General features: G+C 46.3%; 1 protein-coding gene and 1 pseudogene across 1 annotated transcript; both read right to left on the bottom strand.

The window, feature by feature from the left end:
- Positions 1-6048: 6048 nt before the first annotated feature.
- LOC125547012 (uncharacterized) lies at positions 6049-8267 on the bottom strand (annotated as a pseudogene).
- Positions 8268-8983: 716 nt separating this feature from the next.
- LOC125545267 (protein HESO1-like) lies at positions 8984-13847 on the bottom strand. The gene is made up of 9 exons (XM_048709157.2): positions 13653-13847; positions 12127-12286; positions 11390-11551; positions 10942-11120; positions 10759-10854; positions 10599-10659; positions 10377-10507; positions 9733-9852; positions 8984-9636 (listed from the first exon to the last, which is right to left on the bottom strand). The coding sequence occupies exons 2-9, from the start codon at positions 12275-12277 to the stop codon at positions 9283-9285; spliced, it is 1254 nt and encodes a 417-aa protein (XP_048565114.1). The 5' UTR covers positions 12278-12286; positions 13653-13847; the 3' UTR covers positions 8984-9282.
- Between the last annotated feature and the right edge of the window lie 6511 nt (positions 13848-20358).

Below are 20358 nucleotides of genomic sequence, written 5' to 3'. Positions count from 1 at the left end.
CTCTTTTTACTAAGAAGGTCAAAGGGGAGTTGTTTGTGTGCCAATTATATGTTGATGATATTATCTTTGGTTCTCCTAACAAAGCTTTCAATGAGGAATTTGCCGCTCTCATGACCTCAAAGTTCGAGATGTCCTCCATGGGGGAGTTGAAGTTCTTTCTAGGGTTTGAAGTGAAGCAAAGAAGAGAAGGAACCTTCATCAATCAATCCAAATACACTCAAGACATGCTCAAGAGATTCAAGCTAAGTGACGTCAAGCCGGCTCCCACCCCAATGCCCACCAAGTGCCAACTTGATCTAGATCCCAATGGTAAAGTGGTGGATCAAAAGGTATACCGCTCCATGATTGGATCCTTGCTTTACCTTTGTGCATCTAGACCGGACATCATGTTGAGTGTGGGAATTTGTGCACGGTTTCAAGCCGCACCTAAGGGAAGTCACTATGTGGCCGTCAAACGAATCTTTCGATATTTGGCTCATACCCCAAACTTTGGCTTATGGTACCCAAGAGGATCAAACTTCAAGCTTGTAGGGTACTCGGATTCCGATTGGGCGGGAGACAAAGTGGATAGGAAGTCCACTTCCGGAGGATGTCAATTCCTTGGTTGCTCGTTGGTAAGTTGGTCTTCCAAAAAGCAAAGTTGTGTGTCTCTCTCGTCCACCGAAGCGGAGTATGTTGCGGCCGGTAGTTGTTGTGCACAACTCTTATGGATGAGGCAAACTTTAAAGGATTACGGTGTCACTTGTGACAAAGTGCCTCTTTGGTGTGACAATGAAAGTGCCATCAAGATTTCTCTCAACCCGGTGCAACACTTCAAGACGAAGCATATTGAGATTCGGTATCACTTCATCCGGGATCACATTAGGCGAGGAGAGATCGAGCTCAACTATGTCAACACTCATGACAACCTTGCAGATATTTTCACAAAGCCCTTGGATGAAGCAAGATTTCGCGAGTTAAGGCTTGAGCTAAATATCATTGATTCGAGCAATGTTGCTTGAACCCGTGCACACCCTACCACGCTCAATTTGTTGTCTAGTTTAGGTGTAGGCATGGACATAGGGGGAGTGTTGTTCTCTCGATGAACTCTCCTTCCCCCATTATGCATAAATTGATCAAGTCTTTCACTTTAGCCATTGCTGATGGCACGTGTGCTCAAAAGACGAGTTTTGGTCATGGGCCCAAGGTTAAAATCTTCGCGGCGCCATACCTCTTGACTCAAACATAGGTGGCTTCGGCCACCGCCCTCTCTTGAATAGAGGTTTCTTGGCCTCTTGCTGATGTGTTCTTTTGCTTTTTGTTGCGGGTTTTCTGTTTTTTAGAGCTAAGCCATGTAGTCTAGTTGCCGCGGTGTGCTGGGTGGTACTGCCGCTGCTGGCGAGCGGTACTACCGCTGATAAGCGGTACTACTGCTGGTGATGGACGGTACTACCATGTAAGCGGTACTACCGCCACACAAGTGCGGAACTACCGCCTATGAGCGGTACTACCGCTCCCCAGCACGGTACTACCGCTGCGGGGCGGGGCCAAGGTTTTTTTTTATCGGGGCAGGGGGAGGTTTCTTCTCCCCCATACCCATTCGCTCGCCCCCTCGTGCCTCTCTCTCTCTCCAGCACCGTTCCGCCGCGGAAGGGCTCCGGTGGATCTCCTCCTCCGGGGCGTTCCTCGCCATTTCCTTCGGTGGAGTCAATCCCCACCTCGTCTTCTTGCCATGGATGCCGGTATTGCCCACGTTCCTTCTTTCTTTTGGTCTTGCTTTTAGATCTTGTGCTTAGGGGCAATGGTGGTTGCATCTCTAGATTTTTGGCTAAATCTAGGCTTGAGTTGGTTGGAGAAGGCAACTAGATCATCTAGATTGATGTTTGGTAGGAATTTTTTTTTGAATTTGGTAGGCCGGTAGTGCCGGATCTGTCCACGGTAGTAGGAAACCACTGTTTCACCGCCTCGCGCTTTGAAACTGCCGTGTATCCGCCTCAAGCCGTACTACCGCTCCCTTTGGAGCGGTTACTACCGCTTGGCCTAGGGCGGTTTTGGGAGCGGTACTACCGTTTAGGGCGGTACTACCGCGGGCTGATCACGGTACTACCGCTGCATGCCAATTTCCATCATTTTCCTACCTTCGCTTGATCTTTTTGTTGTGTTTGTTGGCTTATGCTCGTTTCTTCTGGTTGTTTTGCCTCCTTTTGTGTTTGGCTCCAGGTGATGACATTTCCGAGCAACAAGGTCGCCGCATCAACCCCGGGCGTGCCACCTCCAAGCGCTACCGGACCTCAGAGCCTACCGGTGGTTCCTCGAGCACCCAACCGCCTCCAGCAAGTGCTTCTGCAACTGTTCCTCCACCTCCTCAGCAATCGAAGCGAGCCGCCAACAAGCCAAAAGGGAAGGCTGTGACTGAGATGACCAGCAAGGAGTTTTGGGAGAAGCGTCGCCGCAACCCCTATACGGTGGACCAAGAACCCACTTTGGTCAACCGTCCGTTCTGGAACCGTTTTCAGTTTGCCATCTACTTTGATGTGATCAAGGCCAAGAAGAATCTCTATGTTGATGTTCGCTCCATTGACACCGATGCTATGCAGAAGGATCCAGAGTACTTTGGAGAAGCCTTTCAGATGTGCACTCAGCTGAACATTCTCAGGATCATGCAGTTCAACAAGGATTTCGATGCGGATTTGTTGGCTCAATTCTTTGCCACCGTCCATCTTGGAACAAATAGCGACAGGACTCTGACTTGGATGACCAATGGCAAGCGGCTTTCTGTCAAGTGGGGGGCGTTCATGGAGTTACTTGATGTGGTGGATAACGGGCTTGAGACTCCTGTCTGTTTCCGTCCTCACCGCCATGTTACTTCCACCCACAAGCAAGCTCTTTGGCCCTACTGCACTGTGAAGGTTCACCCTGTCACTGAGAAGAAGACCTACGAGCTGTGTCCGTATCTGGACATTCTTCATTGCATATTCCGTGAGACTCTCTTCCCTCGCATTGGGAATCTGGATCAGGTTCACTCCTACCTCGTGGACATGCTCCTTTTCTGTCAGCATGAGAAGGAAGCAAACACTGGAGAAAGCCTGGATATCTCTCATGTCATGTGGTCTGAACTTGTATCTGCCGTGTCTGAGCGCAAGTGTCCTATCTATGGTCCCTTCATCATGAGGCTCATTGAGAAGGCCTGGGCACAGACTTATCCCAGAGTGCTGCTAGAAACTGGAGAGTTGGTGTCACATGAGATCAAGCGCCTGAGGAAGAAGGACAACTGGTCAGCGCCTCACACAGGGGGTCCTTCTGCTACTGCTGCCACGGGGGGCCCGTCTGCTGCCGCTGCTGCCATGGGAACTGAGGGTGAGGCTGCTCCTGATACCCACGATGAGGACGTTAGCCACTCCAATGCAGAACCATCTTGGGCCCAGAAGCTCAAGCGCAAGATGAAGAAGCTCTTCTGCATGGAGTCCCATGGTCAGTACATGACTCATGTGGCGGAGAAGAATGCCAGGACGCGCCACAAGGAGATCATGCGTCAGTTGGGAGCCACAGTTGTCAGTGGGTCTGAGGGATAGATCACTGAAGAGGAGGACTGGATTCATCAGAACTGTCACTGGACCGACTCCGATGCCGAGCACTTTTCAACCCACGATGAAGATGCAGAGATGTGATGTTCAGGACCTTCCTCGCCCATCACCTGGAGTCGTAGTGTCCCTCTCTGCCCTTTTTGGTGTCTCGATGCCAAAGGGGGAGAGAGTTTAGGGATTTGTGTTTGCGAGTGTGTCTTTGTGTCGTTCGTTTGCTTTCTCGTTGTTGGTTTTGTTTGGTTTTGTGTGTGTGAGACCTAAGTCCCAGACATATGGTGTAAGACATATGCTACCTTTGTTATCTTATCTATGTGTTATGCACCTCGGTATCTTATAGCTTGCATGCTTATCCTATCATATATGTTGTTTTCATATATCTTGCTTAGGTTGTTGGTCTCTAAAATATAGGGGGAGCCGTGATCCTAGTATGTGTGCCGTGCAGTCCAAAGCACTTATCGAGTGTGCACAACATCTAGGGGGAGCCTGTCTATTTTTTAGAGGCATAGGTTCTCTTGCATTCTATGTCATTACTCTTTTCTATGCAAATCCCGTATTGTCATCAATCCATCAAAAAGGGGGAGATTGTAAGGGCATATTTATCCCTACGGTGTTTTGGTGATTGATGACAATGCATTTGCGGACTAATCGGGTGCTTTGAGTTCTTTTAGATATTCATCTTTCGGCACGAAACGATTATTTCCCTTCGGCGCTCTACTCAAGACGGTGCAGCTTCTTTCGTGACTTTGTTGGTGGACTAAGTTTCGTAGTAGTCACCGTACTATCAAGAGGGGATCTACTTCAGTATGGGTTGGGTGGAATCAACACGTACACGTTCTTATCACACCCACCGTTTCTTTTCGTCTCTCTGGAGCTTCTCTTTTCTTCCCTTTTGTGTCTTTTCCTGGACCCAGCGGTAGTACCGCGGGCCACAGCGGTAGTACCGCTGAGGCTCACTAAGCGGCAGTACCGCTCCTCGGAGCGGTAGTACCGCTTTATGGCCTCAGCTGTAGTACCGCTGCGGCTCCGTGCTCCTACCGCCTCGACTCGAGTGCGCATTTTTCTCGTGTCGGGTTTTACGGCACTAGCTGCAGTATAGCGGTAGTACAGCTGAAGCTCAGTAAGCGGTAGTACCGCTCCTCGGAGCGGTAGTACCGCTGGTTGGCCTCAGCCGCAGTACCGTTGTGGCTCCATGCTCCTACCGCCTCGACTCGAGTGCGCATTCTCTCGTGTCGGGTTTTACGGTACTAGCTGCGGTAGTAGTGGCGGTAGTGCTGCTTGTGAGCGATAGTACCGCCCTGCCTCCGCGGTAGTACCGCTCTGGGTCCCAGCCCCAGCCTCTTCTCTTCCAGCGCGGCAGTACCGCTGAGGGGGAACAGTAGTACCGCTTATGAGCGGTAGTACCGTCCTGCCCCCGCGGTAGTACCGCTCTCTGCTGGGCTGAATAGGGGGTAACGGTTGGATTGTTTCCCCCACTATAAAAGGGTGTCTTCTTCCCCCCTTTGACCTATCTCTTCCACCATTAAAACTCCATTATTGCTCCAAGCTCCATTTTCGCCCGATCTCACTCCCTAGCCAACCAAACTTGTTGATTTGCTCAGGAGTGGTTGAGAAGGCCCCGATCTACACTTCCACCGAGAGATTTTTGATTCCCCCACTCATCCTTAGTGGATCTTGTTACTCTTGGGTGTTTGAGCACCCTAGACGGTTGAGGTCACCTCGGAGCCATATTCCATTGTGGTGAAGCTTCGTGGTCTTGTTGGGAGCCTCCGATTAAGTTGTGGAGTTTGCCCCAACCTTGTTTGTAAAGGTTCGGTCGCCGCCTTCAAGGGCACCAATAGTGGAATCACGGCATCTCGCATTGTGTGAGGGCGTGAGGAGAATACGGTGGCCCTAGTGGCTTCTTGGGGAGCATTGTGCCTCCACACCGCTCCAACGGAGACGTACTTCCCTTCAAAAGGAAGGAACTTCGGTAACACATCCTCGTCTTCACCGGATCCACTCTTGGTTATCTCTTACCTTCACTTGTGCAAGCTCTTTAGTGTTTGTTCCCTTGCTTGCTTGTGTGCTTGTTGTTGTTGCATCATATAGGTTGTTCACCTAGCTGCACATCTAGACAACCTACTTTGATGCAAAGGTTAATTTGGTAAAGAAAAGCTAAAAAATTGGTAGTTGCCTATTCACCACCCCCTCTAGTCAACCATATCGATCCTTTCAAGTTTCATAGCTCCAAATTAATGCAACCTAATAGTTTATCCATCCCTTCACCTGGTGACCTCTTGGACTTAAGTAGAGATGATTTCTGAAACAAAATGTGAGATGTTTAATCTGGGCCTCACCCAAACACACTTATGTACTTTGTTTTGGAAAATATGTATTCAAATAGCTTGCATAGAAAATGGTGTCAAGAAAGAGCCAACTTAATCAAATGGCCTTGCTACATATAATCGATAACCTTCAAGCTATTTCGAAGTAAATATTTCTTTTATCAAAAACCATAATAAAGTTCTTGTGTCATAACAAATAACCTGTTGGGCAGGATGCAGAACCTGAATGCTTTTTCCATCTGCATAACACACTGCAGTTTATGAGAAACCGCAAAAAAATCATATCACCCAAGAGAGGCAACCTACAAACACACATCAATTGCATTGTCCGAAATAAATATTTCTAGCATCAATTGAAACCATGTTTGAACTATAAATGAGTAATGTATGTAGTTAGTGACATACAGCGATCCAGCCACTGAAGTTTGTGCTCTTGAGCACCTGCACAGGCACGAAATAAGTAATCATAGGAGAGGGAAATCACTAGAACATTGCAAGTTTGCAACTAATTTGTAGAGTGTGGTTAATCACAGTCGACCGGGCAGAGAAGAAAGCACTCATGATCCTACGTACTGCTGAACACCCTCCCGATTATGCACTCCAATGGACTATTGTTCGCGTCATCAATCTGCACAAATTTGCAAGATGAACTTGGATAATGCATTTCAAGTATGAACTGCTAGCTAGGAGAAAACTGAATGTGGAGCACCTGACGAGGGTGACGATGCGCTTGGAGGCGGGAGCGATGCACTGGCCATGGTCATCAAGGACGAAGCCAGCGGGTGGCTTGGGCATGGCGTCGCCCGACCATGTTCCCCCCCCCCCCCCCCCCCCCAGTGAACCTCCCCCATCCCCCTCAGCCTCCTCGTTGTCATAGTCCCTATACCCTGCCTCATCGTCGAAATTCTCATCCAGCCGCAGAGCGTCGGGCGAGCGGGCCATGCCTGCCGGCGGCGCGCGTCTGGATTGCTCCCTGGACGGCGGCCGCTCGGCTAAGCCTCTCGGCGGCCCGCGGCCCTGGTGGTGGCGACTGGGTGCGCCAGCAGGGCCTCGCCTCCCTGGCGTACCTTGTTCTTCGCCGTCGTCGTCGTGGAGCCTGGGCGGCAGCCCATGCTGGCGGGTCTGCGGAGGAGGGCCGTGGTTCCTGGGTGGCGGCCCGGACGACCACTACTGCCTCGGCGGTGCAGTCACTCGGACGGAGACACACCTCCCGCAACCCACTCTTAAGCAGATTAAGCCTCGGCCCAGCGGAGAATCGGCTGGCGGCGATACGGCGACCCACGCTTAAGCAGATGCGAGCGCTCATAGGGGTGTGGCGACGGCATGGGGCGGTGGCGGGGCGGCAGAGTGGAGGAGCGGTGATCGGTGACCCTCCAAGCGGTTGGCGGCAGCAATAGGGGGGGATGGCATGTGGATCGTGGCATCGTGCTCATGTATTCTAGGACGACAAAGGGGTACGGATGGATTAGCGTGGGATCGGCGGGTTAGTGGAAACGTGGAGTGGCATTGGTGGGTAATTAAAGTGTAAAACACGTTTGATAGATTGGAGCCATTTGGACCATCAGATTGCAAGTTTCAACGGATAGGATGATTTGGTTCTCCGCCTTCTCGTGCTTTTATAGGGGTAGTACATAAAATGATACGCATGCTATGCTATGCGTATTCGAGAAAAAAAAAGTCGGCCACGTTCATGAGCAGACAAGACAGCTGATGAGGGTTGAGGGAGGTGCCTCCACCGTCTAGAGAGCACGCTGGCCTGAATCTCCGTGCGCAGATCAAGGTGGTCGAGGATCTGGAGAAGAATGTCGTCGGGGAGAGCGTTGATTCTGTCTTCGTCTTCGTTCGCGCTAGCTCGGCCTTCGATCGTCTTGGCACGCACTAATTCTTCCTTCACCCCGGCTCTGCATAGTTGACACTGGACAAAAGAAGGTTTTTCTATGTTGGCGTTCGTTAGGGGGAGGTGAGGTTTGAACGAGAAGTCCGGATGGACGTAAACTTACGACGTTGCGAGGTGACTCCATCTCCATTTCTGGCCATAAAGAATGTAATAACTACAGTTGCGAGCTGCCTGTTGAGACTTGAGACGCACCGATCGGCGCTATGCTGAAATCTAACGAAGCGGCAGCCGGGCTTCTCGTTGTTAGCTAGGACGCGATCATAGGCTCGGACGCCTCCACGGATTTTGAGTATGCCCTGCGTGCATGACTCAGGTGGTCGCTCGCCTTCACAAAGTCCATATTGAAACCCTGGAATCACTAAGATCCACCCATCGTGGCAGAAACTGCTCCACCTGCCATTGTCTATGGCTTTCTGGGACTATACTTCTTGCCACCGCGACGATTGCCAATTGAGTCATCCCAGTGGGATCCTCCAGGGGCATGTCCAGTATAGGTTCAACTGTATCAGCCGTAACTTCTCAAAAAGAAAAGAAAAAAGTATCAGCTATAATTGTACTGTCAGGCAGGTTATATTTCTGACAATCGTTTGCAACCAGTTCAGAAAGATGCCTATATTCAGGACTAGGTAAATACCGAAGGCCAACTAACTAGAAGAAGCCTCATTGGCTGTGGTGGTCTCGTCAGTCTGGAAGCCTCATGTCTTTCCGTTATTCCATACCTTGGTGACAATCTGTACGTAAGCTTAGTATACAAGGTGCTACTCCCTTCGTTCCGAAATATAAGTCTTTTGATTCCACTACAAACTAAATACGGATGTATATAGACATACTTTAGAGTGTAGATTCACCCATTTTGCTCCGTATGTACTTCCTCCGGTTCTTTTTACTCTGGATATTGAATTCTCTGAAGTCAAACTTCACAAAATTTGACTGTATTTATATGAAAAAATATCAACATCTATCATGCTAAAGTTATATAATATGAAACTTTAAGTCATGACACATCTAGTGGTATTGATTTTAAATTGTGAATGTTGACATTTTTTTCTACGAAGCTGGTCAAACTTTATGAGGCTTGACTTCAGTCAAATCTTATATGCGAACTAAAAAGGACCGGAGGGAGTAGTCCATAGTGGAATCTCTAAAAAGACTTATATTTAGGAACGGAGGGAGAAAAAGCAAAAGCATGACTGCATGACTCCATACATCATACATGGTCCGCCTCATCTTTGAATTTCATAGCACTTGCATGCATAGCGACGAAAATTTCCAAGAAGGTTCAGTCAACCGATACTACAAGTTTTGGATCCTACAATCCACATGACCACGGGCTCAAGCACATGAGGCCGGCTGCGAACTAGGTCAAGTAACATAAGGATGCAGATCGTCGGGCAAAAGCTAACTAATTAAACATACTTGGTACACACTGCTGGTAGAAAAGCTGAAAGAACATCTGCTGCTACCCTGGGACTACCTGTCGGTGGATATCGTTGGCTTGCTACCGATATTGCCCTGCTGTCCTGCTGGATGATGCTTGGGATCGCGAGCTGGATGCGGAACCATTGTGGAGACGTCCACGCCAAAGCCCATCAAACATTGCAGTCACATCATGCACATTAGCTTGACGATCTGAAGTCATCGCAGGATTTGCGTAACGGTTTGCCGTGCCTCTCGCACCTAGTTTTGAACCAACTTCAGGTGTGCACAGCAGCGAAAGCAATTCATTCCGGCCCGCCGGCCTACTGGAGGAGATTGTACTTTTAGCATGTTCGAAGGCTCTAACAATATGCTGAAGCTCTGGCACATCAACTGTTCTAGCTGCATTATCAGGTCTCTGAAATGGATCTTCAACCTAGGCAAAAAAGGTTTGGTCAACTTGAGGCCAAAACTTTTAACGCTTTGAATATAGCCACTAAATGTACTAACGATTAACGAAGGAAATACTTACAAACAAGCAGTAAGATTTGGTCATCCAGTATAGGCCGCCTTGTTTTCGCAGGAGCCGACCCGTGTAAGTGGATACAACCTCACTAGAATGGACAACAATACGCCCAAACTGCAAACAGTACTGCATATACAGTTGAATGGGCATCAATACATTTGTTTATCTCAGAGGTTATGATAATGCTACAGTAGTAGTACAATGCATTTTGGCATAGTCCATGTTATGTCTTTTCCGAATGAAAATTATACATACTACTCCCTCTGTTCACTTTTATAAGACCTTGAAGACATTTCCGACAATGTGCAAAACAACCTATTTTGAGTTGTCTGAAACGACTTACAAAAATGAACGGAGGGATTACCAAATTTCATTACAGTACTGCATATACATACAGCAAATAGTGCACTTCACCTGAAACTCAAATGTGCTTTCAAGTGAAAATATCTTGAGCTAACAAAAGGAAACTAATTTTGATTAGGTGAGTGATTAACTGATTTGCCCACAAAATTGTACGTAGTTGCCAAAAAGGTTAACTATATAGGCTGGCCTAATCAGACTTATAAGTTATAACCCAGTAAGGATCCTGCATTTGAACAAACTTAACTACACCACATAAGAACAATGTACTGGACAATATGTTCAATTACCTTCTCAAAAAAAGTTGCAAGGAGATGAGACAGAGAGCTCTGATTTCTTTGCCCTATGTTCCGGCGTCGAAATTTTGCTATATTTGTGGCACAGATCTCATCAACAATTTTTTCATTATAAGGCCCAATTTCTGCATGTGAACATAAGGGGTAAATTACCAGCACTAATACGCAGTACACCAGACAATCATTAGTCTCACAAACAAGCCAATTTCGCCTCACCTCCTAGAATGTTAAAATCAAAAAACTCTTTCATAGGTGGTAAAATTGCAGGCTTGCATGTCTGCAAAATGCAAGGTAAAGAGCGCGAGAGATAAGCTGCTGAGTTTGATAAAACTATAAATAAGAAATAGGTGGCTTCCAAAGTAAAAAAAAAAAGTACCTGAAAATGAAAAAGGACAAGTAAGCAAAGCAAATAGGAGTTCAGGGTTCCATTTTTTGGATCATTAATGTTTTGAGCTTTTGCCCATTCCTTGACCTGCAAGAGAAATATGGTGTTAAACTCAGGCTTATAACTAAGAAATTGTAGAAACAGAAAACTATCTCTTGGATACAAAGAGCTTACCAATAAAACCGTATCACCAAAGCGGCTGTCTAAGGTATTGATCCAGTACAACACTTTGGATTTAATTCGACCAGGGTAGTTATTGATGGATATATCACAGGAAATGCCAAAGTGGTTGCTCACATATTGAAGGACTGGAACTCTTGCAGTAGGAATGAAGTTCACATCTCTAGCAACACCTAAATAAAGTATGGAAATATAATTAAATATAAGATTGTTCTTTCAAAATTGATCACAAAATTTAAATAAGTACATCCGTAAAGACATCAAAAGGTATTGCATTCAATCAAACAACCCCGGAACATGATTGTATCAGAAAAATGATCCGGACATCTGAAGCAACCAAAAATCAAGAGGGTGGTCTTGAATAGATTGATCAAACGTATACATCACTAGGGTACAAGATCTTTCATTATGATCACAGGTGCATGGATCTAAAAGAAGTTACCACTAATTTGTAAAGCTTTCATTAGTTTTCTCAAGAGATTTTGCTTCTTTTCCTTGCTTGTAGAGAAGCCTGAGACATTTGGCAGCTCAACTGATACATCCAAATCGCCTGATTTTGCGTAGAGTTCTGATAGAAAGGATCCAAAAGGTTTGACAGCGGCATCTGCCAAGGGAAATCAGAACAATATATAAGAAAACCATACTAGTGCTAATAAGTTCTCAACACCTCCTAAAATTTTAAATAACATATGCGCTGACTCACTAGGCATAGTATAAGAAAAGAATAACAACAGTAAAAGTGTATGCTGTTTTGAGCAATTTCCGTAATGACAGTCATTGAATAGCCAATGCCTTCCGCTTACAGCACTCACATTTGGCACAAACCAGACTTATACGCTTTTAGGATTATGGATTTAGAAGCATGTCACTTATGAGTGTTCTCATAGAATGCAGCTGTTACGCAGAGTCCATAACCTATATAGTCCCTTTAAGGTGGAAAGCCTTCCTTCAGGTCCTTGAGTAATACAAGTAATGGAAGGTACAATAAAATGTTCAGATGGGGGTCTACGTTAAAGTAGTCTACCAGAAAGGAAAACATTTTCCTTCTATAGTTTAATTTATTTAAGTACTACCCAAGCTTTGTGTCAAACAATTCTATCATTGCACACTTAATAGATATCAGGACTGTGTCCAAGTGATGTAAAAGAGCTGTGTGGTAACCAGATACTGAGAAGTTACCGCCTAAGCCACCAACTAAATAGATGGAATTCACAATCTCCTGAATTGCATGCAGTCGTTTGTTCCGATCGTCCTCTGTTGGCTTGATTATGGAGAGAATATCTTTTGTACACTTCTCCAGCACATCATAGTTTTGGACGTGCTCAACCATTCTGAAACCCTGCAGAACAAAGTTACATATATAATCAGTAAGTTAAAAGAGTACAAAATAGCATTGCCTAAGCTTTATAAATCTTATATGACAAAATATAAATTAAGAACATCCTTTTCTCAACTAAGCGGAAAAGCCTCGTGTCTTGATGTGTTGATAGAACGAAAAGGTTTATGTAAAAAATTAAGGATAGGCAACACCCACTGACAATCGGACACTGCATTTCTGTGGCGGAGCCAGCCGGACTTTGAGCCTGGGCAAGCCTGACTGTGGCTAGGTGAGTAAACTTCTGCGAAAAAACACCATCTTCAACCTCTTGGATCATACCACTTCTCAGCGGATGATCTCCAGTCATGCCTGGGAAGCTGCCTAGGTTTTCCTGGAGGTGGCCCTGCCACTGATTGCAGTTGCCCCTTAGGGAAGTACGGCTAGAAGTCCCGCCAAGCAGACAGTAGCACATACGTGCTTCAGTTTCGATGTGAGGCGTCAAGCGTTGGACATTCGGCTGCTCGCCATCAAAGGTGTAAGCCTTCTGCTGCTTCCAATACACCACTTAGGACTATTCAAACATCAGCAAAGCTTATCAGTTATATGAAGGAGGATGTTTGCCCTGGTTTTCATTTGCACATATTTGCTCTCAACAGAATGTAAATGAAAGCATGAAGCTATTTTCTCCATGAAGTATTCTCATGTTTACTAGAGGTTTCTTGGTCAGGATAATTGCTCTGAGGGGTTGAGGAAGCCAAACATATTTTGTCTCTTCCTAAAAATAGAACATGTTGAGACTTGAGGCAAGGCAGACCTGAAACCGAGAACTTGCACATAAGAAAATTGCAGCTATAACTAATCTTGTCGACACCTTCCGTCAACATTTATTCGTGCAATGCAACAAGACGATGCGACTATGAATGTTAGCAGATCAAATCCAAACCAAACGTACTGAATAGCACATTTCCCCGGTGCCACGAGTAATTTGGTTGGTAAGGACGTATTTCCCCCCTGTTCAGAGATTATAATTTGTTAATAAAAGATCCCATCATATATCACACAACCGCCTCCACAGTACGCACCACACGTAGTACCACGGCCGGGTCAAAGTTGTAAGCAAGCGCCGGAAATGGCGCGGTGGCCGGCAAGCAACCAGAGCCGCCCCCAAAATCTCACAAAACCCTCGAACTCGAATTAAGATGCATCGCCTCGTCAGAGGCCAGAAGAGCGGGGCGCCGTATTTCGGCCGTCAAACAACGCACGGCCCCACGGTGTGCGCTTTGTCGGCGGCCGGTAAACCCTAACTCGGCGATCAAGGGAACCCGCCGACGGATTAAGCAGCGATAAACCCGGTGTACGGACTAAACCGGAGAGGCCAGGGGTTTACCTAGATAAGGTTGCGTATGGACGGGAGTCCTGTGAGGCGACGGGCCGGCGGCGGCGTCGGCGGCTACGAGGAGGCGGCAGATGAATGCGACTGCGGCGGAGCTAGGTTCGCGGAGGTGGAGTGGGAATGGGAGGAAGGAGGGGCGAGATCATCGCGTCGCTTGTTTGGCAGAGCCGCGTCAGAGTAGTTTCTTTATTGTGGAGAAGCCGGACTGCGAAGCGACCACAGTCCACTTCTTCAATGAGCCACACGGAGGAGACCTGATTTTGCGTGCTGGGTACCGGGCTTTTGGGACCCATTTTGAAATAAAGGATTTTCATATGCTTTTCATTGTCTTTTTTTTTTAACACTGACACACCTACACAACGTGCGCACACACCCCATGAGCATCTCAAAGAGACTGAGCCGACACATCATATTGAGATTGACAAAATCGTCTCCGTAAAAAAATTGACAAAATCATCACATGTGCCTTCATAGTCGATGGAAACATTTCCTCCCACAGAATGCATATCGTCGAATGGCTTGAAATTAATTCAAAACAATATGACCAACAATATCAAATTTAGGACTTGGTTTCACACGAGGATCCTAGATACGCTCAGTTCACATTTTTCATTGTCATTGTCATTATTCTGAAAATCCGACTCAAAATCGATACACTCTGAATACCTGACCGTATATATCTCCATCTTGCATAGATACTTCATACATAATGATTCATGTTGGCCCATTCTACCACACAATTTACCTCACTTCTTTACGTTCTTCGTTCATGTTCCTCTTCTTCCTTCGGTTAACTCTTGCTCCTTATGTTCATGCATCCTCATAGGTCTCTTCTACCAATCTTTTTGTAGGCTTGTCATTGCCACAAATTGTGTTCTTCGCTTGTTGATCTATTCTGTCTTTTATGTGCTCTTGCCATATGGGATCATTCCGAGCAGAGCTTGTTGGTTTAAAGTTATAGTTCCAAAAGTATCTGTTGCTTTCTGTCTTTTTGTGATGGTATTTCTTCACCACCCGCTCAAAAATCTTTGTACCTATCATTCTTTTCTTGTAGAATAGTGGAATTCATACCATCTAATGGAAAACACAGATTTACCATTTGTTCCACCTAATGATATGCGCCGCTCATCCTAGATGGACTGAGCGAGGGCGAACAACATGTCCGGCTCGAGCTGAAGGGCACCTTCACTGTCGTCATCGTCCGAGGTGGCGACTGCCGCGACGGCCCCTGTGCTGACAATGGCGTCTACCGCCTTGGCCCTACCGGTTGCGTTATGTGCGATGTGGGTGATGTAGTGTTGGGGAACGTTGCAGAAAACAAAAAATTTCCTACGGTTTTACCAAGATCCATCTATGAGTTCATCTAGCAACGAGTGATCAGATTGCATCTACATACCTTTGTAGATCACGCGCGGAAGCGTTCAAAGAACGGGGATGAGGAAGGCGTACTCGACGTGATCCAAATCACCGGAGATCCTAGCGCCGAACGGACGGCACCTCCGTGTTCAACACACGTACGGTCAGCGTAACGTCTCCTTCTTCTTGATCCAGCAAGAGGGAAGGAGAGGTTGAGGAAGATGGCTCCAGCAGCAGCACGACGGCGTGGTGGTGATGGAGCTGCAGTACTCCGTCAGGGCTTCGCCAAGCGCTATGGAGGAGGAGGGGTGTTGGAGAGGGAGAAGGAGGCAACCAAAGGCGTGGGAGAAAAGCCCTCCTTCCCTCACTATATATAGGAAGGCCAAGGGGGGGGGCGCCGGCCCTAGGAGATCCAATCTCCTAGGGTGGGGCGGCGGCCAAGGGGGGTTTCCATCCCCCCCAAGGCACCTAGGAGGTGCCTTCCCCTCCTAGGACTCTTTCCCCTTGTAACCCTAGGCGCATGGGCCTCTTGGGGCTGGTGCCCTTGGCCCATGTAGGCCAAGGCGCACCCCCTACAGCCCATGTGGCCCTCCGGGACAGGTGGCCCCACCCGGTGGACCCCCGGGACCCTTCCGGTGGTCCCGGTACAATACCGATTACCCCGAAACTTGTCCCGATGGCCGAAACAGGACTTCCCATATATAAATCTTCACCTCCGGACCATTCCAGAACTCCTCGTGACGTCCGGGATCTCATCCGGGACTCCGAACAACATTCGGGTTACTGCATATACATATCCCTACAACCCTAGCGTCACCGAACCTTAAGTGTGTAGGCCCTACGGGTTCAGGAGACATGTAGACATGACCGAGACGACTCTCCGGTCAATAACCATCAGCGGGATCTGGATACCCATGTTGGCTCCCACATGCTCCATGATGATCTCATCGGATGAACCACGATGTCGAGGATTCAAGCACCCCGTATGCAATTCCCTTTGTCAATCGGTATGTTACTTGCCCGAGATTCGATCGTCGGTATCCCAATACCTCGTTCAATCTCGTTACCGGCAAGTCACTTTACTCGTACCGTAATGCATGATCCCGTGACCAGACACTTGGTCACTTTGAGCTCATTATGATGATGCATCACCGAGTGGGCCCAGTGATACCTCTCTGTCATACGGAGTGACAAATCCCAGTCTCGATCCGTGTCAACCCAACAGATACTTTCGGAGATACCTGTAGTGCACCTTTATAGTCACCCAGTTACGTTGTGACGTTTGGTACACCCAAAGCACTCCTACGGTATCCGGGAGTTACACGATCTCATGGTCAAAGGAAAAGATACTTGACATTGGAAAAGCTCTAGCAAACGAACTACACGATTTTGCACTATGCTTAGGATTGGGTCTTATCCATCACATCATTCTCCTAATGATGTGATCCCGTTATCAATGACATCCAATGTCCATAGCCAGGAAACCATGACTATCTGTTGATCAACGAGCTAGTCAACTAGAGGCTTACTAGGGACATGTTGGTGTCTGTTATTCACACATGTATTACGATTTCCGGATAATACAATTATAGCATGAATAAAGACAATTATCATGAACAAAGAAATATAATAATAATGCTTTTATTATTGCCTCTAGGGCATATTTCCAACATGTAGGTGCATCGGCGCGCGAACACTTGCCAATCATGATCGATGCACGAGCAACGTGGCAGCAACACCAAGCATCTGCAACAACCCCTCGCGCAAGTCGATGAGTTGTGGTGTGGCGGAACCATTGGTTTTGTTGCGGCGCCGACGATCTCGACGAAAGAGAACACAGAGCAAGGGAGTTTTATAGCATGGCGAAATTATATTATTTTTTTGACCAACCGCTTGACGTGCTTGGTCGGCAAACCTCGGCGATGCGTGTGAAAGTAGGCATTGGTGCGCGCATTGTGCCATTGTGGCACAGACACATGGTGATCGGCAAAAATTGGGCGGCACAGAAGCAGGGCCGAAGAGAACCGGCGGGAATCAGACTAGTATAGTCCATGCCTAGTCCTTCCTGCACAGTAAAAAGAAGGCGTGTGGACCGACGGTTGTTCTTATCCATTTTGCAATAGCATACACAAACATTTTGTTATTAGCGTGAAAACTGTATCATACACGATTTTTCATAATAGAATCACGCAAACATTATCACACACAGTTTATGTAACAAAACACCGTGTGTACTTTTTTTTGCGGGATAAATTTCCAATCTATTCATCATCTTTCAAAGCAGTACAAAGAACACTAGAAGTAAAAATTACATCCAGATCCATAAACCACCTAGCGACGACTACAAGTACTGAAGCGGGCCGAAGGCGCGCCGCCATCATCGCCCCTCCCTCACTGAAATCGGGCAAATCTTATTGTAGTAGACAGTCGGGAAGTCGTCGTGCTAAGGCCCAAAATGACGAACGCACCAGAACGGCAATCGCCGCCGATGAAGAGAAGCGTAGAACAGAAGGATCCAATTTGCAAACACATGAACACAAACTAACGAAGGCCAGATCCGTGTGGATCCACGGAAGACAAATGCCGACCGAATCCCGCAAGATTCGTCGGAGACACATCTCCACACGCCATCCGATAATGCTAGACGCACCATCAAAACGAGGACTAGACGGGAAGAACCTTATTCCAACTTCAAAAAGTCGCCGTGTCTCGTCTTCCTAAATAGAACACAAACCCTAAACACACACAGATAAACCTTAAAAAACAAAACAAGAGCCCTCCCACCGGCAAGAGCCGAGATCCATCACGCCTCCATGGCTTAAGACCACATAAGATGAAGCAGATCTGCGGCAGCGCCGACGGGAGGCATCAAATCCCGATCGGCCTCGCGCGAGACGCACGAGCCGAGACGTACGTAAGATTGAAGTTGCACTGTGTGTACTTCATCTCACACATTTTCCAAACAAGCTGTGCGACAGGTGAACTCACTACACACAATTTCGTTTGTCAAATAGTGTGCAATACATGGCACACATCATGACAAATGCTTAAGCATTTTCTAAGAAACAAAAAAAGGGAAAGCATGTAAATTATAATTAAAAAAATACAAAGTTGGAAGAAATAGCTAGCACGTTGGGAAAATAAATGAACACGAACCAAACAGTGGTTGGATGGTTGGAAGGACAGTAATATCCCAGCTCATCAGGGTTAAAGTCCTAAACTTGACATTGGTGCTCGCATTTTGCTAAACTTATTTTAAACCTTTGACGATGGCTGTTTAGTAGGGATAGACGTTCTTATCGACTACCTAAAACGAGCCATGGAGCAAAGGTCACTCCCCACACCTTCTCAACCTGGGTGTTTTTTCTAATTTGTTTATTCAAAATGTTTTATCTTTTGAACTGTTTTCACTGTTGGATTTCTTGTGTCGAGATATTTTAAACTAGATCCCATGTTAACAGATTTCGCTAGAATTTATTTATGAAAAGCCCAAAAAAGGAAAACAAATACCAAAAAACTAGTAAAAAGAACGAAAATCGAAAAAAATGAATAACAAAAAAAGGAAGAAAAAAACGAAGCACACTTGCATTTTCGCTTTATATTTCTTTTTCGAAAAGCACAGTTGTACTTCTCGTGAAAGCACTTTTTTTTTCTGAGAAGCATAGCTCATGGAAGAAAATATGTGCTTCTAATGGAAGCATGTTTTTTTTTCCTTTTTAAGGTTGTGCTTCTCGCGGAAGTAAATCTACGCTTTCACTATAAATATGTTCTTCTCGACGAAGCACATTTTTTCCTTTTCGATGTGCTTCTAATGGAAGCATAATTTTTATTTCCAATTTTTTTCTTCAAAACCTAGGGATAACCACGCAAAAATTGAGAAGCCATAAAAAAACACATCTAAAACCCGAAGACGTGTACAGAACAATAAAAAAAGTTAAATTTCAGAGGGAGCGCCAACACGCCACGTGGCGGCTGGTGGATACTTCACTTGACGCGCTCTCATACCACAAAAGTTACCCTTACGGGCCCCGCAAGGGGTAACCGTTCATTAGTTGGTCTCAATTATGTCTCGCTTGACGTGAGACTGAATGGAGCTCATGAATGGGCCGGTCCAATTAGCACGCGCAACCAGGCGCCTGCCTAACTTGGCCGGCCCAGCGCGTGGGAGACCAATGCCTCATTTTTCCTGTTTTTTCATATTTTTTACTTCCAATTATTCTAAATATATACATTACAAAAAATACTTTGCATTTTTTTAAAAAAATTAATCATTCATTTGATTTTTTAAATGTGTATAGTAAAAACGATTTTGATGTATATGAAAAATGTACAATATGTATGAAAACAAGTAGACATAAAAAATGTAAGTTTCCAAAAATGTTAATCATGTATGTGGAAAATTATAAACATGCATATTAAAAATGTACAATGTATACAGAAGAAGTAGATATCCAACAATATATGTTTCAAAATGTTAATCATGTATTTGGAAAATATTAAACATGCATATATAAAATTTAAAACATGTATGAAAATGTATAAGATGTATAAAAAAAGTATGATGTGTACAAAAAAAATAGACATCAAAACATATATTTTAAGAATATTAATCCTATATATGATAAATGTTAAACTTGTATTTAAAAGTTTTTAGATATAAATAAAAAATGTACAATGTGTATGAAAACATTGGACATTGAAACATTATTTTTGAAAAATGAGGAATATGCGCCGGCCCGGTAGTTACTCGGGAAGGCAAATTGTTCCTGCGAGACGGTGCACTCGCTATATTTGAAGGAGCTCCCAAAAGGAGATTTAGGTTTTATGTTAGAAAGAGAGAGACAAAGACAAAACAGAAGGGGCAACCCAAAACTGGATGGGCGGAATAAATTGGGCTGGGCTACAGGCCGATTATGTCAGCCCACTAAAACTTGGTTGAGTCAGTCGATTGAGTCTTAGCCACACCCTAAAACATATCCCACAACGCACCATAAAAAATAAAAAAGAAAAACAAATCCCGCGGCGCGCGCATGCCAATTGTCACGCTGAAGTTTTCAACTGCCGCGCGCCTCCTCCACCCTCCTCATCACCCGCTCCCTCGTCGCCGGAAAGGGGAAGGGCGCCCTGCCCCAGTTGGCCAGTTCTTCTTCGGAGGCAAGATGCTCGTGCTCCAGCCACCACACCTTGTGCCCCACACCGCCGACCCCTCGTTGTCTCTCTTCAAAGTTCTCGAGCCCGGCTACGCTGCCTTCTTGCTCGCCCTCTTCCATCTCCTCCAGGGCCGCCTCCTCCGCTTTCGCGCCCGCCTCCCCTTTGCCAGGAGGGGCGACGTCCTCACCTCCGA

Source organism: Triticum urartu, chromosome 3A (genome assembly GCF_056163025.1).
Source record: "Triticum urartu cultivar PI428250 chromosome 3A, HENAU_Tu73, whole genome shotgun sequence".
Taxonomy (NCBI): Eukaryota; Viridiplantae; Streptophyta; class Magnoliopsida; order Poales; family Poaceae; genus Triticum; species Triticum urartu.
This window is presented reverse-complemented; position numbering and strand designations above follow the sequence as displayed.